This window comes from Caenorhabditis elegans, chromosome II (genome assembly GCF_000002985.6).
Source record: "Caenorhabditis elegans chromosome II".
Lineage (NCBI taxonomy): Eukaryota > Metazoa > Nematoda > Chromadorea > Rhabditida > Rhabditidae > Caenorhabditis > Caenorhabditis elegans.
The window spans coordinates 15,253,545-15,279,421 of NC_003280.10; the positions used below are offsets into that span (position 1 = coordinate 15,253,545).

The 25,877-nt window shown below is 38.9% G+C and overlaps 1 protein-coding gene, 1 long non-coding RNA gene, 10 other non-coding genes and 1 pseudogene across 15 annotated transcripts; 8 read left to right on the forward strand and 5 right to left on the reverse strand.

Annotated features, from left to right (window-relative positions):
• Window positions 1–56: 56 nt before the first annotated feature.
• Window positions 57–118, reverse strand: Y46E12BL.6. Its single transcript, NR_051942.1, has one exon. It is a non-coding gene; the product is annotated as an Unclassified non-coding RNA Y46E12BL.6 (non-coding RNA).
• Window positions 119–424: 306 nt separating this feature from the next.
• On the reverse strand, window positions 425–501 carry Y46E12BL.5. Its single transcript, NR_051943.1, has one exon. It is a non-coding gene; the product is annotated as an Unclassified non-coding RNA Y46E12BL.5 (non-coding RNA).
• A 1,315-nt stretch (window positions 502–1,816) lies between these two features.
• On the forward strand, window positions 1,817–1,892 carry Y46E12BL.7. Its single transcript, NR_051944.1, has one exon. It is a non-coding gene; the product is annotated as an Unclassified non-coding RNA Y46E12BL.7 (non-coding RNA).
• A 32-nt stretch (window positions 1,893–1,924) lies between these two features.
• Y46E12BL.8 lies at window positions 1,925–2,033 on the forward strand. The gene has a single exon (NR_051945.1). It is a non-coding gene; the product is annotated as an Unclassified non-coding RNA Y46E12BL.8 (non-coding RNA).
• A 1,793-nt stretch (window positions 2,034–3,826) lies between these two features.
• Window positions 3,827–6,255, forward strand: linc-152. The gene is made up of 2 exons (NR_101776.1): window positions 3,827–3,857; window positions 4,150–6,255. It is a non-coding gene; the product is annotated as a long non-coding RNA linc-152 (long non-coding RNA).
• A 3,377-nt stretch (window positions 6,256–9,632) lies between these two features.
• On the forward strand, window positions 9,633–9,914 carry Y46E12BL.9. The gene has a single exon (NR_051946.1). It is a non-coding gene; the product is annotated as an Unclassified non-coding RNA Y46E12BL.9 (non-coding RNA).
• Window positions 9,915–11,280: 1,366 nt separating this feature from the next.
• 2RSSE.8 lies at window positions 11,281–11,341 on the forward strand. Its single transcript, NR_051947.1, has one exon. It is a non-coding gene; the product is annotated as an Unclassified non-coding RNA 2RSSE.8 (non-coding RNA).
• An 800-nt stretch (window positions 11,342–12,141) lies between these two features.
• 2RSSE.4 lies at window positions 12,142–12,213 on the reverse strand. The gene has a single exon (NR_051948.1). It is a non-coding gene; the product is annotated as an Unclassified non-coding RNA 2RSSE.4 (non-coding RNA).
• A 2,452-nt stretch (window positions 12,214–14,665) lies between these two features.
• Window positions 14,666–22,738, forward strand: rga-9 (Rho-GAP domain-containing protein). Of its 3 annotated transcripts, NM_001306602.4 has the most exons (8): window positions 14,666–15,010; window positions 15,915–16,250; window positions 16,316–16,487; window positions 17,252–17,429; window positions 20,836–20,972; window positions 21,485–21,760; window positions 21,808–21,915; window positions 21,990–22,738. In NM_001306602.4, the coding sequence occupies exons 1-8, from the start codon at window positions 14,937–14,939 to the stop codon at window positions 22,143–22,145; spliced, it is 1,437 nt and encodes a 478-aa protein (NP_001293531.1). In that variant the 5' UTR covers window positions 14,666–14,936; the 3' UTR covers window positions 22,146–22,738. The 3 variants fall into 3 exon arrangements, with proteins under 3 accessions (NP_001293531.1, NP_001350983.1, NP_001379537.1); NM_001393242.2 differs by lacking the exons at window positions 20,836–20,972; window positions 21,485–21,760; window positions 21,808–21,915; window positions 21,990–22,738 and adding an exon at window positions 19,499–20,798 and having other exon boundaries at window positions 14,668–15,010; NM_001364067.3 differs by lacking the exons at window positions 20,836–20,972; window positions 21,485–21,760; window positions 21,808–21,915; window positions 21,990–22,738 and having other exon boundaries at window positions 17,252–18,428.
• Window positions 20,073–20,149, forward strand: 2RSSE.6. Its single transcript, NR_051949.1, has one exon. It is a non-coding gene; the product is annotated as an Unclassified non-coding RNA 2RSSE.6 (non-coding RNA).
• A 1,607-nt stretch (window positions 22,739–24,345) lies between the features above and the next one.
• 2RSSE.3 lies at window positions 24,346–25,031 on the reverse strand (annotated as a pseudogene). The gene is made up of 3 exons: window positions 24,731–25,031; window positions 24,576–24,683; window positions 24,346–24,501 (listed from the first exon to the last, which is right to left on the reverse strand). Coding segments are annotated over exons 1-3 (565 nt in total).
• A 653-nt stretch (window positions 25,032–25,684) lies between these two features.
• On the forward strand, window positions 25,685–25,876 carry 2RSSE.5. The gene has a single exon (NR_051950.1). It is a non-coding gene; the product is annotated as an Unclassified non-coding RNA 2RSSE.5 (non-coding RNA).
• 2RSSE.7 lies at window positions 25,685–25,876 on the reverse strand. The gene has a single exon (NR_051951.1). It is a non-coding gene; the product is annotated as an Unclassified non-coding RNA 2RSSE.7 (non-coding RNA).
• Window position 25,877: the final 1 nt, after the last annotated feature.

Genomic DNA, 25,877 nt, shown 5'->3' on the forward strand with positions numbered 1-25,877 from the left:
GAAGCCTAAGCCTCAGCTTAAGCCGAAACCTACGCCTACGCCTTGGCCTAAGCTTAAGCCTAAGCCGAAACCTACGCCTACGCCTAAGCCTAAGCCTAAGCCTAAGCCTAAGCCTAAATAAACCCAGGCCTAAAAAAATGATGAGCTAAAAAATCAAATGAGCTAACGCTCGCCACTGACGCCAAACCTGAGCCAAAGCCAAAACCCAGGCCTGAACCTAACTTTAAGACTAAGCCTAAGCCTAAGCCTGAGCCTAAACCCAGGCATAAGCCTAACTCTAAGACTAAGCTTAAACCTGAGCCTAAGCCAAAGCCTAAGCCCAGGCCTAAGCTTCATGACTATAACCCTGGAGTGCTCCTGATCACAATGCTGTTTCGCTCCCCCCATTTTGGTCCCCTTTTCTCAATTTCCATTGGACATCTGCATCTGCAGAAGCAGTGCCTTCCGCACCCCGTTTCCGGTTGTACGAATTGTCTCATCAAGCAATGGTGGTGTTGGTGGTGGTGGTGAAGAAAGAGATGGGGGGCTCCGCGTTTAATTTGATCCCCCCATCGGCTCCGGAGCATTTGGGAGCACATGCACATATACACAAACGCATCCGTTTTTCAACTGACTGCCTTTCTCCCCTCATCACTAACTAGATATATATGAAAATTGGTGCAATTAAGCCACCCAGTGAGGGAAGGCGACGACAGAGGAGTGATGTCACCTCTTGACAATGTATTAATGAATTTTCAAGTTCATGCATTGCCATCTGCTGAGCACATATGTGCTCAATTTCCTGGATGATTGAAAAGTAGGAAAGCAATAATGAGACCAATAGAAGCAAGAAGTTTCTGAGAGATTGATGAAAATTGCGGAAAGTTGACGAAAATTGTCTAAATTAAAATTTGCAAAAATTGCTAATTTTTCTCCAGAGTAGCCGAAAGATTCTGAAATTCTGAAACATTTCATAGTTACCAAAATTCTAAAAATTCCCCATCACTCCGTTTCCTTCAAAATCTGGCTCCAATTTCCCCCGGTGCCTTATTCTTGGTGTCACCCCCCCCCCCCCCATCAAGGAGACAAAGAACGAAAAAAGAATGATATCGGTTTCCAGAGATGGAGGAGACATTGAGGAGAGGGGGGACCTCTATTTCCGGTTTGCCCCGATTTCATTTTCCGTTCTCAAATATCGCCCCCCCCCCCCCCCCCCCTCTTCTGCTCCATTTTGAAAATGTGTGCCTTTGAATGAAGAAGCAGTAGTATCGGTTTCGTTGTAGCTCCAATTTTTTCTTGAAATACAGTTTCTTCCATAGATCTTTGTCGCAAAAGCCGGACGCAGCCGACGCCGCACGGGACATCGTAATTTTCTAGATCAGACCTGTAAGGTGTCGGCTGCTTTCTCAGTTTGGGCTTGGCCTTGGTTTTGGCTTAGGCTTAGGCTTAATCTTAGGCCTAGGCCTAGGCCTTAATTTAGGTATAGGCTCAGGGCTAGGCTTAGGCTTAGGTTTAGGCCTAACTTTAAGCTTAGGCTTAGGTTTAATATTAGGCTTCGTTTTATGCTTAGGCTTAGTCTTAGGTTTAGTTTTAGGCTCAGGCTCAGGCTCAGGCTTAGACGTAGGCTCATTCCTAGGTTTAGGTTTAGACTTATTTTAGACTTAGACTTAGGCTAGGCTTAGGCTTAAATTTAGGCTTAGGTTTAGATTTAGGCTAGGTCTAGGCTAGGCTCAGGCTTAGGCTTAAATTTAGACTTAGGCTTAGGCTTAGACTTAGGGTATGGCCTAGGCTTAGGGCTAGGCTTAGGCTTAGGCTTAGGCAAAAATGTAGGCTTCGGTGTAGGCTTAGGCTTAGGCTTGGGGATAGGCTTAGGCTTTGGTTTAGGCTTAGCTTTAGGTTTAGGCTTAGGCTTAGGGTTAGGCTTAGACGTAAATGTAGGCTTCGGTGTAGGCTTAGGCTTAGGCTTAGGCTTAGGCTTGGGCTAAGGTTTAGGCTTAGGCTAAGGCTTAGGCTTAGGCCTAGTCTTAGGCTTAGGCTTAGGCTTAAGCGAAGGCTTATGCTAGTTTTAGGCTTAGGCTTAGGCCTAGGCTTAGGCTTAGGCTTATTACGGCCGACGATTTCAAATTAAAAAAAAAACTGAAAAATTCAGGGCGAATTTGTTAATATTTTTATGTTAGCAACCTTATACCGTAGTTTGATTTTTGTGTTTTTCCAAAAAAGAAAAAAAATTGATGGAAATTTCGCAGCAATATTTCAGTAAAATCTATTTAAAAACGAATCCCACGTTTTCAAAATATTCTAATCTAAAAAGGTTCATCTCTCATCTTCTCCATACTATTGCACCCATAGTAGTAGCACAGCGGCTCTTCTCAGAGAGACGTAGAGTATGTGTGTACATGTCTGCGTCTCTCATGGTGACCACACTCTCTCCACTCCCATCTCTTCGCATCGACTTCAGGCACCCTACCCGACGACGTCCGCAAGCGCCCTTTTTCATCTTTCTGTCTCTCTCTCTCTCTCTGCTTCTCACGTCTCCTCCACTACGTCGCCAAATACACACATACACTTATAAATCGTATAGTCGTTTTGGTGTATACACGGGAAACGAGAGGAGGGTGACGAAAAAAGAATTGGACACGGAGACTGAGACAACCCTCCGCCAACCATTTTGCACCCTTCTTCTCCCACTCGTTTTCTATTTCTCAAGCCCAGCTTTTTGCACTTTTTACACCCTTCCCCAGCCCGGCTGGTGTTCTATTAGTTTTTGAGCTCGTTGTTCTCATTTTAAGCATAATTTTCCATTTTAATGATACTAATCACATAATAGCAGCCGACACCTCGCGGGATGAAACTAAAAACCCATGAAGCGTCGGCTGCTAGGCTGCAGCCTTATCACCTTGCGTGACCCAACTCCACACCAATTTGCTCTCGGCTAATTAAGTGGAACCATTTTTATGGGGTTTTCTGAGAATTTTCGTGGCCCAATTTTTTATGCCCCGACGAGGCGGTTCCGGTCCTTCGTACAGAAACATTTCAGGGGGTATAAAAGGAATAGGTTTGGCTCAGGTGAGCATTCCGTTAGTTGTTGTTGGCAGCAGCCGACGAATCACGGGGGGTTTTTTGCCAAGCTTGGGGGTCACTGTAAAAACGGGCAATCCGCCATGTGTCGGCTGCTAACCTGATTTTAGCAGATAATTCCGTTAGTCACCTTTTTTGCCAGTCGGTTTAGGGAACCTTGTTTGATGTCGGATGCAAGGTTGACTTTTTTTTAACAGTTTTTAATTTTTCTAACAACTAGGATATTAGCAGCCGACACGTTACGGGCTTAGAATTTACTGCTATGAAGAAAAATGATAGCCCGTAATGTGTCGGCTGCTTACCGGGATCTGGTTTTTTAGTGTTTTTTTCTCAAGTTAGTATTGAGGCTGATAGCATTCTTAGTTAGTTTTTGTTAGCAGCCGACACTTTACGGGTTTGTGCAAGGGTCGTTGCTAGAATTAAAAATGATAGCCCGCAATGTGTCGGCTGCTTACCTGGATCTGCTTTTTTGGGTTTTTTCGCAAGTTAGTATGAGGCCGCATAGCATTCTTAGTCAGTTTTTGTTAGCAGCCGACACTTTACAGTTTGGGCAACCCCCGTGGTGCGTCGGCTGCTGAAGAAACCGACACATTGGGGTTTTTTTCTTCTCACTTTAATGCCCCGTACAATGTCGGCTGCTGGTCATTTCCCTCGCCTGTCAAGTTTCCCCAAAATTATCCAATTAAACAGAAGAAGGCCCTAAAAATTGTTCATTTAAAAAAACCAGTCGAATCCTTGTTTTCCAAAACATTTTCTAGTGGAATTTCAGGTTTTCTAAGGTTGTTTTCAGTTTTTTTTTTGTTTCAAATGTGAACTGCGCTGCCATTTTCTAAATTTAGAGTGGGAGCCTGCAGCCGCGAAGTGTCGGCTGCTCACCCTAAATCTCCCATTTTCTTCTCGTTCGTCTTGAGCTTCAAATGGAGCAAACCCAGTTAATGGATGGTAGAGAGCAAAAAGCCATTAATGCGTCTAGACCCTTCTGCTCACTCAAATCCAACAAAAAAACGAACGGGTGTCTGGAGATTTTTGATTTTCTTTTCCTTTTTGGAATTATTTATTATTTTTTTCAGCGTTACCCAAAGTGCTCAATAGTTTTCCAGACAAAAACCTAAAACCTAAAACCACCGGAAAAGTTTGCAAAATGTCTTCCTATTTTCTGCAAGAAGGCGCTGAAAAACACGGGAAACACGTCAGTAACCCAGTTGTTTTTTTGTTGCCACTTTTGGTACAAACAACAACAGAACTGTGTATATAAAGGAGGGAGAAGCTATCAGTTTTTCACACTTTTCTTTGTGTAGCTATATCTCCCTGAATACTAGAGATAGGAAAAAGTGCCTAACTATAAAAATATAGGTTGTGAAATTTTAAATATTTTGTTAGTTGGCAATTTTTTGCTAGCTTTATTCCCCGCTGAGATATGAACCTATTATCAAGGTCTACCTCCACTCTAGGGTTCTCGCTCTTCAAACGCTTATAACTTTACGAATTTAATAAATAAAAAAAAGTTGTCCACTAATAAAGTCTAGCTCACATTTTTCTAAGTATTATCTCAGTTGGCAATTTTGCCATAGCTCCACTACCCGCCGAGATATGGGTAGTCAAAGCCACCCATACTCTCAACTTCGAAACTTTCACAAAAATTCGACCCCTTCTAAATCTGATAAAAGAAAAGAAAAAATTCGCGCTGATTTCTGATTTCAATATTGTCATCAATGTCTTACAATTAGACCAACGGTCGAAATTATGATTTTCCGGCCACTTTTTTTTTTGATAAACCAGTTGTTACCTTGTTCTATGATTAAGAAATGGAAGGGCGGATTGAAAAAGAGAAAATTCTAGAAAAAACACAAAAAAGTTGCCAAAAGTCGGCAACAATCGCTCAACTTTCGGCAGTTTTCTGGAGAAGCTGCGCAGCCGACACTGAGCGAGGCTCGCGTAATGATAGCTGTGAGAAAGGGAGCGGCCGGCAATAAACTAGGCTCGCGTTGTGATACTCAGAAAGGGGAAGCAACCGACATCAAACGAGGCTCGCGTATGTTCGCCCAGCTATTATCAGTCTTCGACGAACTTTCAAAGTTGCTACCAAAGACCAAAGTATCCTGGCGACTACAGCAAAATAAGTATTGCTTCTTTTTCTAGTGCATCCGGAGCTAAAAATAGCTGCTCCTTCTCCTCACACGCTCTCACTCATTGGCTCTTTTTGCTCCTCTCTTCTTTTTTTTCTCTTTTCCTCTTCGGAGCATCATCATCATCGAGAAAGAGCAGCAGAGCAGTGGTCTTCTTCTACTTCTTATTCTAGTACAACTGGCCACTCTCCAACTCTCTGCGTCTCTTATCACCCCCTATTCTACTTTCCCATTGATTTTTTGTTTTCACCGCCACCACCACCATTTGGTTCCGGGGACGGCGGATCCTTGCCTCCTTGCTCCTTAACTTTTTGATTTTTGTATTGCTTTTTGTTGGAATTTTATCAAAACTGTTACCAACATAAATGTTATCATATCTTCGTTGTAATATGACCTAGGGAAAAATGATTAACTATCAAAATATTGGAATTTTTATAACTAATATTTTGTCAGTTGGCAAATTTTTTATAGCTCGTATACTTTTTGAAATATAAGGCTTTAAAAAAAATTTCTAAACTTTCGCGATTTTTTCCTTACAAAAAAAAAGTTTGCCATATTTGTTGAGTTGATAATTTTTTATTCTAATTTTTTTTAAATTTATTCTTAATTTTGAAAAAAAATAATGAATTGCTAAGCGGGAATTCAAAAATAATTAATTTAAAATTGGAAAAATCCCACAAAAATTAAAAAAAAAATTTCCAAGTTTCCAAAACAATTTCCCCCTTAAAAGTTAATTTTTTGTTTTTCAGCAAGAGCAAAATATTTTTTAAAATTTGCAAGTATTCTCCAAATGAATATTCATCTCCACCCACACTTTCCGTATCCATGACAACGTCTCTTCGCACCTTTCCGGATTTTTTTTTGCTCCCTGCTTCTATTTTCTGGCTTTTTTTGAGTCATAGATCTAGAAATAATTGAGGTTTTATTTGCGTACAAATTTTAATCTCCTTGTACATTTTACACTTTTTCTGATCTAAGTACTTTGAGTTAAGGTTTTTTGGGAATTTTTGTGTTTTCTAGCTTAAAAAACCGTTCTTTTTTGCAAATTAATTTATATAAAATGTTAAACTTGTTTTGCTTGAAAATTAATTTTGTTAAATTAAAAAAACACTTCTAATGCGGATATCTCTACGGATATTGAAGTTTTCAAAAATTTGGAAACTACCAAAATAATCTACATAAAATTTCCTACAAGTTTTCCTACAAAACCCTTTAAAAACTATATTGTACGTTTTTTCAGCTGTTGTAGAAAAGTTCAAGCTCTTTTTTAAAACGATTTTAGTACAACAAATTTAAAACTGCAATATTTCGCCAGTAGTTTAAAATACAAAAAAATGTTAACTACCAAAATAATCTACATAAAATTTGCTACAATTTGCTAGTTGACAACTTTTTTCTTGCTTTTTTAGTTAAAAAGTTATGGAGGTTTTTGTTTAACAATTCCTATTTTGCTTTATCTATGTAGTTGTGTTCAAGTTTAAGAGGTTCTAGATCTCAAAAATCTCACTATAGTCTATCTATAGATACACGTGGTGCCAAGCTGTCTCATTGCGTTTTGATCTACAAAAAATGCGGGAATTTCTCTCCCAGAAAAATGTGACGTCTGCACACTCTTAACCATGCGAAATCAGTTGAAAAGTCTGCGTCATTTCTCCCGCATTTTTTGAAGATCAAACCAAAATGGGACATTTTGCCACTACATGTAGATAGTCAAAAATACTTTTTATGGTCAGTTGGCAATTTTTCAAAAGCAATCTTTTAAAATAAGTACGTGTAGGCTGCCAGGCTGCCAATTGTCCTCTAATCGATTTTCTGACTTAAAATACTCATACGCCAGAGAAAAAGAGACCATAAAATGCCTGAAAAATCGGGCTTTTGGCCTTTCCCAGTTCACAACTTTTTTCTAGCTCTCATAGGTACTTTCCCTTTTCCCGCTGTTCTACATTCTCCAACCCATCATCTTGTTAATTGTCCTTCCTTTTTCTTCCCCTCCTCAACCGATTACCATTCCAGTCACGAACTTTGATGACTTCCTTCGTCTTCTGTCTGACCCCGTTGAACTATCACTTTCACTTTTCTCTCGTCAAGAAAATAAGTAAAACCACCACCACCAGCCTTTCCAATGCATTTTTGAGTCTGTTCCCCCCCCCCCCCCCCCTCTCCCGTTCGATTGTGTATTTTGGCCTTCCGATCTTTGGAGTTGTGAGCTGTGCTGGAGCACACTTTTTTGAGCCCATCTTAGGAATTTTTCAATGAGCCCCACAGGCTTATATGGGGTTTTGAAACGGATCCCTTTATGTAGTTCTTATGCACAATTTTTTTTTTGGAAGTTTTGGCGGACCTGAACTTCAAAAGGATGTTTTATTTTAGAATTTCTTAATTCTGCCTATGAACTGCCTATGGCCTGCCTATGGGCCTGCCTATGGCCTGCCTATGGCCTGCCAATTGCCTACCTATGGCCTGCCTATCGCCTACCTATGGCATGTCTATGGATTACATTTGTGCCTGCCTATGGCCTGCTTATCACCTGCCTATGGGTCTGCCTTTGGCATGCCTATGGCCGCCTATGGCATGCCTATGGACTACCTGTGGCCTGCATATGTGCCTGTCTGTGGACCTGTCTATGGGCCTACCTATGCCTATTTTCTAGGTCTCTGGCCTGCATATGACCCTGTATATAAGCCTGCCTACGACCTGCCTATAGCCTGTCTATGGTCTGCATATGAGCTTTCAAATTTTCAATTTCCCGGTGTTTTCCAAATAAAAACCAAAAATATTTGGTACGGTAGATTTTTCTCACCAGCTTCTCAGTTTAATGTCCCCTAGAATTTTGGCAGTAGGCACGAGGTAGGTAGGCATTTTTGAAGAATTTTTTTCTAAAAAATGTTGTATTTGACTTCTAGGCTTTAACAGCCTGTATCTTTGCAGCCACGATATCTATCAAAAAATTTTCAACTAACAAAATGATCTACATAAAATTTCCTACAAACTGTCAGTTTTAAATTTTTTGGAATCAAATTTTTAAACCTGCACACCTTCAAAACCAGTTTAGCTCCCGAAAAGTTGAGCGTCTAGCCAAAGAAGTTTGACCTGTTAAGTCCCCTTCTCTTGTTCAAAAGGTCAAGTAGGTACACACAGCTTGATGTTTGTTTGAATAGTCTACTTCAAAGGGAACCCCCCACTCTAGAGAACACCACAACTTTTTTTTCCTCTACTTTTTCTTATTTTTTTCTTATTTTTTCAGTGTCTTATTAAACTCCAATTTATTTTTCCCTTTTCAGACGTCTTCTCAAAGTGCATGTCTAGATATAGACTCTCCGGATTAGATGCCGCTGCACGTGGGAATCGCTTATCTATTTCAGAACGGCTTAACATTTTACTTGACTTTTGACAACTAGACTTTTTTATAGCTTCCCTGTGACCTTTTAGGCGGGATTCCAAAAATTTCTGATAAGTTTGACGTTTTTTTTAATGCAAATTTATACTTTAAATGTTTGTAAATCAGATGTGATTTATCAATTTTATTATTGTCTGTAAAACATCAGACCAAAAATCTACCATATTGCATTGATCAGTACTGATATGCTCCAAACAGTATCTAGGCCGTCTACCTGCACAGCAAGGAACTTTTTTTTTTTGGGAGTTTATATGTTAAATAAGTTAAATTTTGTAAAAACAAGCGTGTGATAAGCTGTTTAAATGCGATAAGGTAATGTTTTCAATGTGAGCAGTATAAAACAATAAATAATTTTATATAGTTTTTATTTAATAAGCTTAACTTTAGACTCGCGACTTTAAACTTTAGACAATTATATATTTTCTACTTTTAATGTTTTCCTAAAGTTTGAAGCGAAAACATTGAGCAGGAAAAAAGCCTACTTCAAAGGAGGGCGCACACTTGCCACGCGACTCAAAATTTTTGTACGTACAAAATCTAAAATTTTTCACATATTGTTTTGCTAGTCTGCAACTTTTTAATAGAACAATCAGAAATTGAGATAAACTCGCTTTAAATTGCAGAAATTTAGCGGTGCCTCACTCGTGGAGGGACGTTTTTTCAAGCTCTTGTATCTTGCTTTTGGATAAATACTAAATAAAATTGCTAATTGACAACTTGTAGAAAATTTTATGAAGATTATTTTGTTAGTTGATAGATTTTTGATATCTTGTATCGTTTCTGAGTTACAACCGTTTAAAGTTGCTACACAAACAATTTTTTGCTGACGCTTACTAGTTTTGAGATATAATCGTTCTAATTTTGAAAAAAAAGTATCTGATACCAAAAACTCCCTGCTTATCAGTTCCCCCCAAAAAAACAAAAACAGTACAAACTCCCCCGCATCAACAAAAACCTATCAATTTCCGTTCACACCTTCGGGGAAAACTAAAAACAACAAGCTTCTTCTTCTTCTCTGCGTCTCTCTCGCTCACCTATTTGACAGTGCGCAAGCGCCATGATTCCTTTTCCGCGCGCGCGCGCGCTCTTCGGTATAGTGTGCAGTGCGAAGAGACGCAGAACGTCTCGCATTTCGACCAATTCAAATACAGTGTGTATGTATATGTGTGTGATCGGTAAGGAACAGAAAATGACGATCGGCTGGCTGGCTGGCTGGAGAGAGTGAAAGAGAGAGAGATGAGAGACGTAGAGAGTGTGTGAGAGACGGCAGAGACGCAGCGTGGAAACAGTGCGCAACGACTACGACGCGGTCATCATAAGTATTATTCTTTTGGGTCTTTTCTTCGTCTTATTTCCCTTCCCAACCTATTTGCCTTCTCGGTCAATGAATAGATTATAATTCATCAAATGATATTATCAATTGGACGAATTTATATCTACTTTCTCTTTTCCTCAAGTTTCACCTTTGAACGCGGATTTGGAGACTGTAAAAAGTGAAATATCCAATAGAAAAGTTTGGTGAACTTTGGCAAATTTTTACTAACATTCGATAACTTGCTTTGAACATTCGTGAATTGTCGGCTAGGATGTATAAAGCTTTTGGCAATTTGTTTAGCTTTCTCTAATGATTTACCAACTTTCACCAATTTGTTTTTTCAACTTTCGTCAAAACTTTCTTCAGCTATTTTTTACTTCCGCCAAATATTTCCTAATGATAATTCAACTTTCGCCAAACTTTCTTTAAATATATAAATTTTTGCCAATTTTTCTCCAAGCTCTCGCCAAAACGTTCTCTGAATAATGTTCTACTTTTGCCAAACTATATATATATCTCCAAACTTTTCTAACAAATTTCCAACTTTTGCCAAACTTTTGCCAAACGTTCTCCAATAAACTTTCAACTTTCGCCACATTTTTGCCTGTCAAATTTCAACTTCCTCCAAACTTTTTCTAACAAATTTTCAACTTTCGTCAATTTTTTTTTGCCAACTCTCAACTTTCGCCAAACTTTCTCCAGTTATACTACAACTTCTGCCAAATTCGCTACATTTGTATGTGCCTGAATTCAGCCGAATTTTCTCCTGTCGAATTCCAACTTTCGCCAAACTTTCCTTAACAAATGTTCAACTTTTGCAGAATTTTTTCTGTCGATTTTCAACTTACGCCAAACTTTCTTCAAACTTTCCCTAGTTATATTCCAACTTTTGCCAAATTTTCTACAATTGAATGACAAATTCGGCTACTTAACAAATGTTAAAATTTCGCCAAACTATCTCCAAACTTTTAAGAATATTTTTCAACTTGTGCCAAACTTTCGCCAAACTTTCGCCAGTGATCTTTAAAATTTCGCAAATCTTTCTCCAAACTTTTTTCTAGCAATTTTTAACTTTCGCCAAACTTTTTCCTAACAAAAAACTATTCCCACCAATTTGGCCACCAGTATTACTACAATTATTATTTTTATCCTTTCCTTTTCTCATACCCCCCCCCCCCCCCCTATAGCCAACCAAAAGCCTACAATTTCCGAGTTCCATTTCCAATTTCCTCGTATATTGCCATAGCCACCACCACCACCCACCAGCGTCATCATCATTCTCTCCAATTGGCTCCGCGAGCAATACCGCCGCGGATGACTGTCTTCTCGGTTGGGCTCACCGCGTGTGTTGTGCTGCTGCTCCTGCTCGCCTGTGCTCCTGCTCACACCGCGCAAATATTGACTTTTTTGGAGGAAATTTGAAAGAAATACATACCACCCACTGTGAATGTGTATGTTCCTCTCTCTCTCTCTCTCTCTCTCTCTCTCTCTCTCTCTCTCTCTCTCTATGGTACTCTCCATATCTTTTGTTGCTTCTTTTTGAATATTTATATACTCTCAACTTGTTTTTGAGCTTTTAGGTACTTATCATTCCTTTGACAAATATTTGTTTTTTTTTGCGTATTCGAAATGGGCTGGGGGTGAAGAATTGAAACGATTTTATGGAAATTTGAATTCTAAATTGTTTTGCCTGTATCTCAACGGGAAATTGTGATATTGAAAATTGACTAACTAACATATTGTAGTAAAATTTGTGTAGATCATTTTGTTAGTTAGCAACTTTTTTATAACTTAAACACCCGCGGAGATATGCAAGCTGAAAGTTGGACCCCGTCCCACTGTTAACTTTCAGCTTCGAGCCTACTACTTTGAACAGGTATATCTCAGTCACCAGTGAAGATATCTAAATTTTGCCAACTAATAAACTGATCTACATAAAATTTTCTATATTTTGTCAGTCAACAACTTTTTAATAAATTAATTGCCTGCGGAGATATGCTCGCTTAAAGTATGCTCCACCCCTTTCTTGGAAGCTGATTTTTTAAAAACGGCATATCTCGGTCGGTTTAATAGATATCAAAAGTTTGTCAACTAACAAAATAATCTGCATAAAATTTTCTACATTTTGTCAGCTGATAACGTTTTATAAATGTATTCCCTGCGGAGATATGCGCGCTTAGAGTATGCTCCGTCCCTCTTTCGCGAGCTCTCTTCTTTAAAGGGGTATATCTCAGTCAGCATAAGAGATATAAAATATTTGTCAACTAATAAAATAATTTACATGCAATTTTCTACATTATGTTAGTTAACAACTTTTTTATAATACAATTCCCAGCAAAGGTATCTGAGCTCAAAAAATGACGAAACTTTAACTTTTAATCTGTCCAAAATTAAACTTTGTGATTTGAAAAGCAAATGTTCAGTACCTGTTTGTACTGTGACTCAACCTAAAAAAACTAAAAAAGGTTTCATAACTTCATTCCCCCCGTTTGGCTTCCTTTTCAAATTTCCATGCACTTCTAATAGGAAAAACTTCTAAACTATATATATATATACAGTCCCCTTCGTAAAGAAACAGGAACTTTTGCAATGAACGAATTGCATAATTTGCGTGTCACCCCTCTTCTTGTGTTCCATTCATTCTTCGTCTTCTTCTTGTGATTCTTCAATGTTTCCCCGTCGATTGATTTATGAGATGGAAGAATAGAAAAAAGGAGAGGTGGGGCAGAATCTTATCTAGTTGTTGTCATGGTTGTCTCTGATTCATACCATGTGCTGCTGCTGACTCGACATGTATATTGTACGTGTACATACATACATACATGTCCCGTTATTTTTCTCCTATTGTGTATTGTTTTTATTGTGTGTGCGCTAAATAATTATGCATATCGTTAATTACAATGGCGGGTTCGAACCAAACCTAACATTTTGGGGAGCAAGGCGCTTACCGACTGCGCCACGCGGGCCTGACACGGTTTCGCATCTGAGTACTCTCAGATGCAAAAAGTTCACATACACCGAATTTGACGAGCATCACCTACCGTAGTATGTGGAACGCACAATTTTTCGCGCAATCGGTTTTAGCCAAGTTTCCGGAACTGTATGCAAATTACGAATAATATTATTCTTACGATTGTTATCTTGCTACTTTTCAATAGCTAAAATGGTATGTGTAATAATGCAATAAACCCATTGTACAGTGTCACTCTAACTGTGATATCATTTCAGTTTGACCTTCCCCGCTTTTACAGTCTGCGTCTCCCGGGCTGACTCAAATTCGTACTGGTTTCGGTTTGCCGCTAACGGAAATGAAATTAAACATTTTTTGGGCAGCAAGAAGAAACAAAAAACAAAAAGAAAGACAAAAGAACAAAAACGAAGCGCCCTGCCAAGTACGGTTTCGCCGAAAAGTATCACGTCTTTGAGAAAATTTTCAATTTGCCAACTTCAAACTTGTGTATCTTGGTAGTCGTAAAAGATACAAAAAAAATTGTCAACTAACAAAATGTAGGAAATTTTGTGTACTTTATTTTGTTAGTTGACAACTTTTTGAAAACTTAGCTAGCTAGCGAGATATGCACGCTTAAACTTTTTTTTTCTTGTAACACACGTATCTCTGCTAATATTGCAGATACAAAAAAGTTGTCAACTAACAAAATGTAGGAAATTTTATGTACTTTACTTTGTTAATTGACAACTTTTTAATAGCTCAACTGGCTAGCGAGATATACACGCTTAAGCTATTTTTACTTGTAACACACGTATCTCTGCTCATATTGCAGATAGAAAAAGTTGTTAATTAGCAAAATGTAGCAAATTTCATGTACTTTATTTTGTTAGTTAACAACTTTTAGATAATTCAACTGGCTAGCGACTTATCTCTGCCCAAAATGTAGATACAAAAAAGTTGCCAACTAACAAAATGTAGCAAATTTCATGTACTTTACTTTTTTAATTAACAACTTTTTGGAATTTCTTTTTGTTCCTAAGATCTGCTTTCCTTCAAACTTCATCTATTTTCGTTCTGTTTTTTTTGGCGCGCTCTTCCCTTCACGATATAACTACATAATTACTTAATTACTTTGCGCACTTCCCTTCAGCCACCAGAACCACCACCACAACAACAACCCATCAATAACACATCTTCCCTTCCTTCGTAGTTTTCTATTTATTTCTTCCCTTGTTTCCCACATTTATTTGTCGAAATACATGCAAAAAATAAGATGTGTGTGTACAGGTTCCCACAGGAGTGTGTTTTTTTTTGGGGAAAAAAATAACTTCGAATAGATATAGAATTTGTAAAAATTTGAAAAAGCTGTATTTCCAAAAAATTACACAATGAAAAAACATTTTGTGCTATAAAAAATTAGACACTTACTTTCAAGTTTATATATCTTTTTTGCTAATTGTATTATTAAAAATTGTAAACTAACACAATATTGCATATAAAATTTACTACATTTTTTTAGTTAACAACTTTTCATTCGCCATTAAAAAGTTATACAGCTTTAAAGTAATTCATTGATTTTTTCAATTGAAATGCTTATAACTCTGTTGGTAATTGAGTTATGAAAAAGTATTTAACTGACAAAATAATCTATATAAAATTGTCTATATTTTATTAGTTAGCAATATTTTCGTAGATTTTATTGCAACCGAGATACAGTATTTTCAAAAATTCTAGTTTTGTTACTCGTTTTCTAAATTTTCTTCTTTCACGTTCTCTTTTATTCCTTAATGTATATTTTTTAATAATTTGAATTTTTTTACAGTTGGCGGGTATTCCAAGATTAGTGGTAGCTGTATCCTCGTATCATTTGCCTCAACATCACCACCACCACCACCACCACCTCGACGCCCGACTCCTTTAGGCTCAGCAGCAGCAGTGACCCGATCATCCGTGAATCACGACGTCGTCGTCTTCACCGCTTGCTCGTCAACGACCGCCGGCTCCACCGCCTCCACCGCCAAGACGACGACGACGGTGCACGAGGCGTGCACGTCGCCGCAGCACCAGCACCATCTGCATCGTCGTAGCGGTATGACAGTGGCGAGTTACAGTATGGTGCTGTGTGGCTCATCTGATGATCATCGCTATCGAGGCAGAATCGAAAAGTGAGCTTTTTTCAAACTCTTATATCTCTATAGCTGTAACAATTATTAAAAAGTTGTCAACTATCAAATTATAGAAAATTTTATACTTAACATTTTACTATGTAGTTGAAAACTTTTTAATAGCTATTATGGTTGTTGAAATATTCAAAAAAAAGTTTTAACTCGTTTTATCTCCACAACCATAAAAGCTAGCAAGAAGTTGTCAACTAACAAAGTATTTAAAATTTTACGAGCAATATTTTGTTAGTTAACACTTTTTTGATACCTCTTTTGATAAGAGAGATATAACGTTTTTAAGATTTATGTGGTACTTAGTGGGGTCATTGAACTTTAAACCAACATATCTCTTCAGAAATGGGAGATAACAAAAAGTTGTCAACTAACAAACTATTTAAAATTGTATAAGCAATATTTTATTAGTTAACAACATTTTGATAGCTCTGTTATTTAGAGAGATATAACGTTTTCTTAAGATTTAGATTTTTTTCTATTAATTTTTAAACCGATGTATCTCTTTAAAAATAGGAGATGTCAAAAAGTTGCCAACTAGCAAACTGTTTAAAATTTTATGAGCAATATTTTTTAATTAGCAACTTTTTTAAAAATCAGCTATCCGCAATATATAAACGGTAAAAAATTTAAGAAAAAGTGGACACAAATTAAAAAAAAATTCGAACTGTCAATTTTCAAACTCCTTTATCTTGGCAATCGTAAAATATACAAAAAACGTTGCCAGTTAGCAAAATGCTGCAAATTTCATGATTCTAAATTTTTTATTTGATAACTTTTTGTATACTTAACTGTGAGAGAAAGATAAATACAAAGATATATAAAACATTTAAAAACAAATTAAAAAAAAAACAATTTCCAACACAATTTCTCGAACTAATATTCGTATTTTCAGAGTAAAATTCGGCGTACCCATAAACGAAGCATTTGCCCATGACATTCCCGCCACGCTTCTCATGCTCTTGCTCAAAGTGAACAAGGATGGACCCGCGAAAAAGGATATTTGGCGAGCGCCCGGAAATCAGGCTCAAGTGCGAAAATTGTCGCAAGTGATGCAACACGGGCGGCTTGTAAATATCGAGAATTTCACGGTTTACACGGCGGCATCTGTCATCAAAAAGTTTCTTTCAAAGTTGCCAAACGGCATTTTTGGACGGGATAATGAGGAGACACTGTTCAATAGTGCATCGACTGGAATGGATATTGAGAAGCAGAGACAGGTGTTTTATAGGTAAGCATCATATGATCTTTATTTTTAAGGCATCTGCTGAGCATGTAAGCAACTCAATTTTTTAGGATATTTGGATCACTTCCAGTCGCATCCCAACACTTGCTCGTCCTACTTTTCGGCACATTTCGGGTCGTCGCCGACTCGTCGGACGGTCATTCGAACGCGATGAACCCGAATGCGATCGCGATTTCGGTGGCACCATCGCTTTTTCACACTTGTATACACGATGGACGGACGGTGAGCATTTTTTGTTTCGGAACAAAAATCTTAAAAACACCCTAAACTTTTCGGGAAATTTTTTCAAATTTTCAAACAAAAAATTTGTCAAAAAAAGTAAAACAACTGAAAAATGCAAGCCACGCCCACAAAAGGGCGGAGCCTAGATTACTATTTTTAAGTGGGCGTGTCCAAAGAGACCACGCCCATTTATATCCAAAAAAAGGAATTATCAATTTCCGGAAATTAATTTTGTTCCAAAAAGTATATCTAGGAAAAGGGCGGAGCATCAAAACGACGCCTAAAAAGGGGCGGAGTCTGAATTAGAAAAGCGGACATGTCCAAATAAGCTCCGCCCATTTCATCCTTAAATCAGAAATTAAAAATATCCGATTTCAATCATTAGAAGGGAACGATGAGCACCAAAAATTGGCGGGAAAAAAGTAAACCCGCCCAAAAAAGGGGGCAGGGTCTAAAATGTATTATTATCTTAAAAGTGGGCGTGTCCCGATAAGCCCCGCCCATATCACAAAAAATTATCGCTTTAGAAAATATCTGCAAAAAAAGGAAATGGTCTACTTTACGATCAATAAAAGCGGGCGGGAATTGCAAGACACGCCCACACACTGGGCGGAGTCAATAAGTGGGCGTGCCATTATATAAGCTCCGCCTACTTTTGACATTTTTTGTTTTCGAAATAAATATCATTTTTTTTAGAACAAAAAAACCAGAGCCAAAACCAAGTTAAAATAATTTTTTCAACGTAAAAATCCACCAAATTTCAGGCGCGAGTAGAAGACCTTCAACGGTTCAAGCTGGCCTCGAACATTGTGTGCTCGATAATTTGCTCATTCGGCGACACGAAGCTCTTCCCACGCGAGTGCTACGAGTATTACGCCAGATACACGGGTCGCACGTTGCGAATCGACGAGAATCGAATGTTCACTTTTCATAATCCATCCAGTGAGTTGTTCTATTGAGAATTTTTTTTTTAGAAATTTTTTGTATAGTTTAAAATTTTTTTACCCTTCTCGTTTACTTCTTCCAAACCCCTTTTGCACACATTCTCACCACTGCTAACCCATATGTGCTTGGAATTTTTTTTGGTCATGTTCCAAGGCTCTCATCTCATTTTGTGTTGGTGTTAGTAAAAAGTTGTTAACATACAAACTGTGGAAAAAATCTTTTTGCACATTTTGTTAGTTGACAATTTTTTGATATCTCTCACGCACGCTGAGATATAAGCCAAAAAATGGGCAAAGTCGAAAAATCTCAACAAAAAAATCCCAAGCACCCAAGCAACTTTGAACTAACTTTCAAACGAGTTATTGTTTTTGCGGGCAAAAAAAGGGCGGGGCTAGCGAGCCCCACAAATTTTGTTCTCCGGAATTTTGAATTCCCGCACGTGGTCACCATTTTGATCTACGTAGATCTACAAAAAAATGCGGGCAGAGTTCTCAACTGATTTCGCATGGTTAAGAACGTGCGACGTCACATTTTTCTTGGCAAAAATTTCCCGCATTTTTTGTAGATCAAACCGTAATGGGACAGCATGGATCCCGGGGTTCCCGTAAAAGCAGTGACTCTCTGGTCCTCTTGTCCATCTACAGTAGTCTTTTCATCACGGGTATTCCCTTTCTCTCTATTTCTCTGGCGTCTCTCCTCTACCCACATACAGTCTCTCTTGTTATCTCTAGACTCTCTACTATCTCCACACTCTCTCTCTCACTTATGATAACTCGCATGGCGATTTGAAATTTCACTTTTTTCCACCACCACCCCACCGTAGAGCACACTTGCATGGTTTTAATGATCTCTTTTTTTTTGGTTTTTGTTTTATATTTCTCTAATATTTTTATATCTTTCTTCCTCTCTACCTGTCTGTGTCTCCCTTTCTCTATCTCCCTTGTTTCATGTTCTTTATTTGGAATGATGGTGAATAAACACTGGTGGTTGTACTTAGTTTTTTGAATGTTCTTTTCTTTTTCCTCATCGCATGACACACACACAAGACATTACGCACACACAGGAGCAAGGTTTGGTCGGTGCTGCAATCGCACTCTGTTGAAAAGAGCCTATATCTCCGCGAGCGGTGGTGATATCAAAAAGTTGTCAACTAACAAAGTATTTAAAATTTAATTTCCTATACTTTGTTAGCTAACCATTTTTTGATAGTATTATTGACTGAAGAGAAATAATGGTTTAAAGTTAGAAGCAGACATTTTCAAAGTTCCATTTCTAATAGTTGTCTTTAAGTTTTTTTTTTTGAAAAATATGTCAAAGTGTAGATTAAGTCTTGTACGTTTTAAAAACAATTTTCCTTTTACTGGAAAATTTCAAAAATTGTTTAAAAACTGCCTCAAAGTTGCAATGCGCCGAGGATTATATAGCGATGTGCACACAGATGTTTCAGTCAGTTTTTCATCAACTTTTTGGTTTTTCCTAGTAAATTTATAATTGTTTTTTGAAGAAAGTACCGTTAATTTTTTTATATTTCATTAGAAACTCCAAAAAAAAAACTTCAACACAACAATTCCCAATATGTGATTAAAAAATGTGTCGTACAGAAGTTTATCCCACCCAATTCAAACTGGAAATATCTCCATTTAAGTAATAGATATCAAAAAATGGTAAAATAACAAAATGTTGCTCATAAATTGCTCTATATTTTATTTGTTGACAACTTTTTGATAGCTCTTTTGCCAGCGGAGAAATTCTAGTTTGAAGTGGGCATGAGCTAAAATCCCTCAAACGTATATAACTCCGCGGAGATATAAGCTGTAAAAAAGCTGTCAACTAACAAAGTGTTCAAAATTTTCAAACAAATATTTTGTTAGTTGACAACTTTTTTGTATCTGCTCTGCTTAAAAAGATATGGATTCTAAAAGAGCGCGATTGCAGTGCCCAGAAACTTTACAGAATATTTTTGTGGTTGTGGTAGTCCGAAAAAAACTTATGTTAAAAAAATTAAAAATTGGTGATAGTGTTTGTCTTTTTTGATCTCTACCGTAACCCGTGTCCTCTCTCTTCAGACCGTCGTGCTCGTGGCGAAGAGTTCTCCGCGTTGGCGGCAAAGTGTGCGGGCGCCTACTCGCTGGCCGCCATCCACCTGGCCGAAGAAGCGTCACCGGAGCCCACTCCGACAACCTCGAAGCCTCCACGTGGCAACGGCGTCGGGCGTGCCGGGAGTCTGAAGCAGCACGCGTTGACCCAGACGACGGATCATCCGAAGAGAAGCGTGTCGATCGCGGCTAAGGATCCGTATCCAACTGATTTAAGGACATCGGTCAGCTGTGATTTTTGATATCAATATACTTGTTTTGTTGTGATATCCTTTTATTTTAATTCTTTCTTGTTTAATTTAATTTCATTTAATTTGAAGTTTTTTTTCATCGCGAAAAAATCCCAAAAATCCCAAAAGTCCCCGAATTATGTGGCCTAACATTTATTGTTCTTTTTTTGTCTTTTTTATGTGCAAATGTTCGGTGTGTCTTTTTTGGTTTGTTTGCTGCAAGCGCGTTTCTTTTTGCTAGGCTTGTTGTGCATCAAGTTGTAAATTTTCGAAAAGTGAAGGCAAAACTTTGAAACGTTATATCTCAACAACCATGAGAGCTATAAAAAAATTGTCAACTAACAAAATATTTTTCATACAATTTTGAATATTTTCTCAGTTGACAACTTTTTGATAGCATTTTTCTCCGCGGAGTTAGAGGCGTTTGAAGACTACTGGCCTAGGTGGTGTCAGAGTGGCTTGATCTACGTGGAAAAAGAGACGCAATGTTTTCAACTGATTTTGCATGGTTCAGATCGTGCTGACATCGCATTTTTTGGACAAAAAAAACCGTAATGGCCTATCCTTGTACCACGTGCAGGCCGAGAAAAGGAGGGGCGGGAAGACGCAGAACCTCTCGCTGTCTGCGTCTAACCCTTCTTGAGTCGGAGTCACCTGAGCAATTGCACATAAAAATCCTCACACCCTTCAAAAAAAAAGCAAAATTGCTCATATTTCTCTCTTTTTTCTTCCTCTTCCACTCTTTCTCATTTTCTTTTTTCCCCACATTCCCCAGCCTTTTTGCCTTATCAAATTCGCGATAATCATAATCACAACAAAGAAATCGCGCTCCACTGACAAATTATCAGTAGAGCGCGCCCGCACCCCACCTACGCACTGTTCTCTCATGTTACGTGTCGCCAGCCGCCCCGCCCCACTTTAAGAAAACTTTATTATCGATTTTTTGTTCGGTCCGCCAGTTGAAAAGCAGCTGAAATTTTAATATGATCCTAACCTACTTCATGTTTCATCTGAAAATTGAAAAATAAATTTAACGGATAGTTTCAAGTTTGTTGGTAGTTTTAGACAATTTTGCAGGCTGTTTTTCGATGAGAGTACCCACGATCCAGGAGAACGAGCCGATGCGGAATCAGCCAAGCACCAGTCGAGCAACTACGAAGCCTATGCCTACTATGGCTAGGCTTAACAATCGGTTGAGCAGCAGTGTTGGAGAGGTGGGTACTGTAGGTGTTTTGGGTTACGGTAGATGCTCAAGCTGGGGTACTGTATCTGGTAAAGCTGGGGTTCTGTATCTGGTGAAGCTGGGGTACTGTATCTGGTGAAGCTGGGGTTCTGTATCTGGCGAAGCTGGGGTACTGTAGCATGCCAAGCTAGGGGTACTGTAGCCGATCAAGATAGAGTACTGTAGCTGGTCAAGCTGGGGTACTGTAGCCGGTCAAGCTAGGTTACTGTAGCATGTCAAGATGGGGTACTGTAGCTAAAGTACTGTAGCAAGTCAAGCTGTGGTACTGTAGCTAAAGTACTGTAGCAAGTCAAGCTGTGGTACTGTAGCTGGTCAAGATAGTGTACTGTAGCATGTCAAGATGGGGTACTGTAGCTAAAGTACTGTAGCAAGTCAAGCTGGGGTACTGTAGCTAAAGTACTGTAGCAAGTCAAGCTGGGGTACTGTAGCTGGTCAAGACTCTAGGATTACTGTACATATCGTAACTCCCGCAAAATTTTCCAGGTTCTCATAGAAGGCATATCCGACGTCGAAGAGCTCAGCGACCTCGACATAATCCGCCCGCTCACTGCCTGCGGAGGCGACCGATCTCTCTCCTACCTCCAGTATGTACATGAAAACCAGGCACGACGGATGAGGTCTCGAAGCGAATGGTTCTTATCGCCGGTCTCCAACGCGAAAAAGACATCTTCGAAATCAGTGGACTACTTTGGACCAGTGACGATTGAGGAAAATCCAAAGCCGACGCCTCTGCCGAAGCCTGCTCGGGCTCCACTTCAGGTGAGGGAGCTCAGGAAAGCAATCGCGCTCTAATGCACAATTTTCAGACAAGCTCCAAATCCAACATTTCCAATGCTTCGGATGACAGCGTTCCAACACGGAGGCGGTCGCTGAAAATGCAGATGAGAGCTGCGGCTTTTGCTTCGAACCCTAGCGTGAGTTCTGTGAGATTCACCGACCCCCAATACACCCGATCTTACGCGCAATTTTAAATTTTCCTCATTTCCAGCACTCCCTTGACTATCAGGAAGTGGGCGCCTCGAATCCACGTCTCCGAGGTCACACGTCGGTGGAGGATGACACGTGGCTGGCCGAAGTGGTGCCGCACGACGAAATCCCGAAAAAGCGGCGGAGTTTGAAGAAGAAGACATCGACTCAGTTCTGAAAAAATCAGCTGAAAAACTTAATTTATTTTAATTTTTGTTGTTGATTCGGCAGAAAAATTTGGGGAGTGCGATGGAGCGCGGTTGTAGTTTTTAATTAAAAGTTTCCGGATTTTCCAACAGATTATCGATCGATTTTTATCTCGCCGCCGCAACCTCGCTCCACCGCACCACCGGGCAATTCTGCCGAATCTACAACAACCCCCTCAAAACTTGAATTTCTAACACCTTTTGGTTGTGATCTACCCATTAAACTTTCCCCATTCCGCTCACTCCCGCGGAGGAAAATCAGTATCAATATTTCTTGTAAAAATCATCGCCCCAAAAAAGTCTTTCGCCATGCCTTCAAATCTCTTTCATTTCTTTTAATCCATGTAAAATCCACATCATTCTGTCAATTTTCACTTTCACGAAAAGCTCCATTGAAATTCATCCATGCGCCTTTAAGGCACATTCGCTGTAAGACCCGGGAGCTTTTCACAATTTTTTGAACCAAGATGAATAATCGATATTATATTACCTCACTTGCTCAATTTTCACATTGCTTTGTATTTACATGACCCTTTGCATTAATAAATATTAAATCTAAATTTAATTCATATATTCTGTTTATAAAAATCAATATTCAATAAGAACAAAAATTAAAAATGATCCTGTTCTCGAGGACCGCCACCCATTGTGCTCGAAATTAATTCGGAACAACTTGTGACAAAAATGGGCAATATAGTAAAAATTCACAATTTACAATTCCTCTAAAATGGTTAATTTTATTGTTAGAGGACTTAAAATTGATGTCCGAACCCTAAAAATTGCCTTTTTTCTATTTCTATATGTTTTGTACAATTTCAAAAAATTATCTTTTTGCCCAAAAAAAAGTGCAGTCATTTGATGGCTGAAAAATAAAAATAGGCAAAAATAAAAAGTTGTCTAAATTTGCTAAAAACTGGTAATTCTTATATGCTGAATTCAAAAAAACTAGGTTTAACCCGTCGAAAACTATTGAAAAGTGTCAAAAATGGTCAATTTATGGCAAAAAACCATTATTTTGTAACTGCTCTAAAATGGGCAATATTAGAGTAATGACTGTACTTTTATTTTGGGCAAAAAAATAATTTTTCTGGAAACCACTAGAAATAGAAAAAGACGAATCGAATTTCTACGAGCTTTTTACAATTTTCGAAAAAAAATCTGTTTTTTCAGACATGGCTCTGAGACAACACAAACTTATGAATAATTACGAACATTATATATATGAAATTGTATGTCACTGAACTAAATTTCAAACTAAAAAAAAAGGGCATATATTTGTCAAAAATCCAATTTCCACGAGCTTTTTACAATTTTCGAAAAAAAATCTGTTTTTTCAGACATGGCTCTGAGACAACACAAACTCAATTTTTAGGGTTCGGACATCAATTTTAAGTCCTCTAACAATAAAATTAACCATTTTAGAGGAATTGTAAATTGTGAATTTTTACTATATTGCCCATTTTTGTCACAAGTTGTTCCGAATTAATTTCGAGCACAATGGGTGGCGGTCCTCGAGAACAGGATCATTTTTAATTTTTGTTCTTATTGAATATTGATTTTTATAAACAGAATATATGAATTAAATTTAGATTTAATATTTATTAATGCAAAGGGTCATGTAAATACAAAGCAATGTGAAAATTGAGCAAGTGAGGTAATATAATATCGATTATTCATCTTGGTTCAAAAAATTGTGAAAAGCTCCCGGGTCTTACAGCGAATGTGCCTTAAAGGCGCATGGATGAATTTCAATGGAGCTTTTCGTGAAAGTGAAAATTGACAGAATGATGTGGATTTTACATGGATTAAAAGAAATGAAAGAGATTTGAAGGCATGGCGAAAGACTTTTTTGGGGCGATGATTTTTACAAGAAATATTGATACTGATTTTCCTCCGCGGGAGTGAGCGGAATGGGGAAAGTTTAATGGGTAGATCACAACCAAAAGGTGTTAGAAATTCAAGTTTTGAGGGGGTTGTTGTAGATTCGGCAGAATTGCCCGGTGGTGCGGTGGAGCGAGGTTGCGGCGGCGAGATAAAAATCGATCGATAATCTGTTGGAAAATCCGGAAACTTTTAATTAAAAACTACAACCGCGCTCCATCGCACTCCCCAAATTTTTCTGCCGAATCAACAACAAAAATTAAAATAAATTAAGTTTTTCAGCTGATTTTTTCAGAACTGAGTCGATGTCTTCTTCTTCAAACTCCGCCGCTTTTTCGGGATTTCGTCGTGCGGCACCACTTCGGCCAGCCACGTGTCATCCTCCACCGACGTGTGACCTCGGAGACGTGGATTCGAGGCGCCCACTTCCTGATAGTCAAGGGAGTGCTGGAAATGAGGAAAATTTAAAATTGCGCGTAAGATCGGGTGTATTGGGGGTCGGTGAATCTCACAGAACTCACGCTAGGGTTCGAAGCAAAAGCCGCAGCTCTCATCTGCATTTTCAGCGACCGCCTCCGTGTTGGAACGCTGTCATCCGAAGCATTGGAAATGTTGGATTTGGAGCTTGTCTGAAAATTGTGCATTAGAGCGCGATTGCTTTCCTGAGCTCCCTCACCTGAAGTGGAGCCCGAGCAGGCTTCGGCAGAGGCGTCGGCTTTGGATTTTCCTCAATCGTCACTGGTCCAAAGTAGTCCACTGATTTCGAAGATGTCTTTTTCGCGTTGGAGACCGGCGATAAGAACCATTCGCTTCGAGACCTCATCCGTCGTGCCTGGTTTTCATGTACATACTGGAGGTAGGAGAGGGATCGGTCGCCTCCGCAGGCAGTGAGCGGGCGGATTATGTCGAGGTCGCTGAGCTCTTCGACGTCGGATATGCCTTCTATGAGAACCTGGAAAATTTTGCGGGAGTTACGATATGTACAGTAATCCTAGAGTCTTGACCAGCTACAGTACCCCAGCTTGACTTGCTACAGTACTTTAGCTACAGTACCCCAGCTTGACTTGCTACAGTACTTTAGCTACAGTACCCCATCTTGACATGCTACAGTACACTATCTTGACCAGCTACAGTACCACAGCTTGACTTGCTACAGTACTTTAGCTACAGTACCACAGCTTGACTTGCTACAGTACTTTAGCTACAGTACCCCATCTTGACATGCTACAGTAACCTAGCTTGACCGGCTACAGTACCCCAGCTTGACCATAAACTCCCCTAAGGCCTAAGCCTAAGCCTACCCATTAAACTTTCCCCATTCCGCTCACTCCCGCGGAGGAAAATCAGTATCAATATTTCTTGTAAAAATCATCGCCCCAAAAAAGTCTTTCGCCATGCCTTCAAATCTCTTTCATTTCTTTTAATCCATGTAAAATCCACATCATTCTGTCAATTTTCACTTTCACGAAAAGCTCCATTGAAATTCATCCATGCGCCTTTAAGGCACATTCGCTGTAAGACCCGGGAGCTTTTCACAATTTTTTGAACCAAGATGAATAATTTTTGAACCAAGATGAAAAAATTTTTGAACCAAGATGAATAAGCTGAAAATGCAGATGAGAGCTGCGGCTTTTAGGCTTAGGCTTAGGCTTAGGCTTAGGCTTAGGCTTAGGCTTAGGCTTAGGCTTAGGCTTAGGCTTAGGCTTAGGCTTAGGCTTAGGCTTAGGCTTAGGCTTAGGCTTAGGCTTAGGCTTAGGCTTAGGCTTAGGCTTAGGCTTAGGCTTAGGCTTAGGCTGAGACTTAGGCTTAGGCTTAGGCTTAGT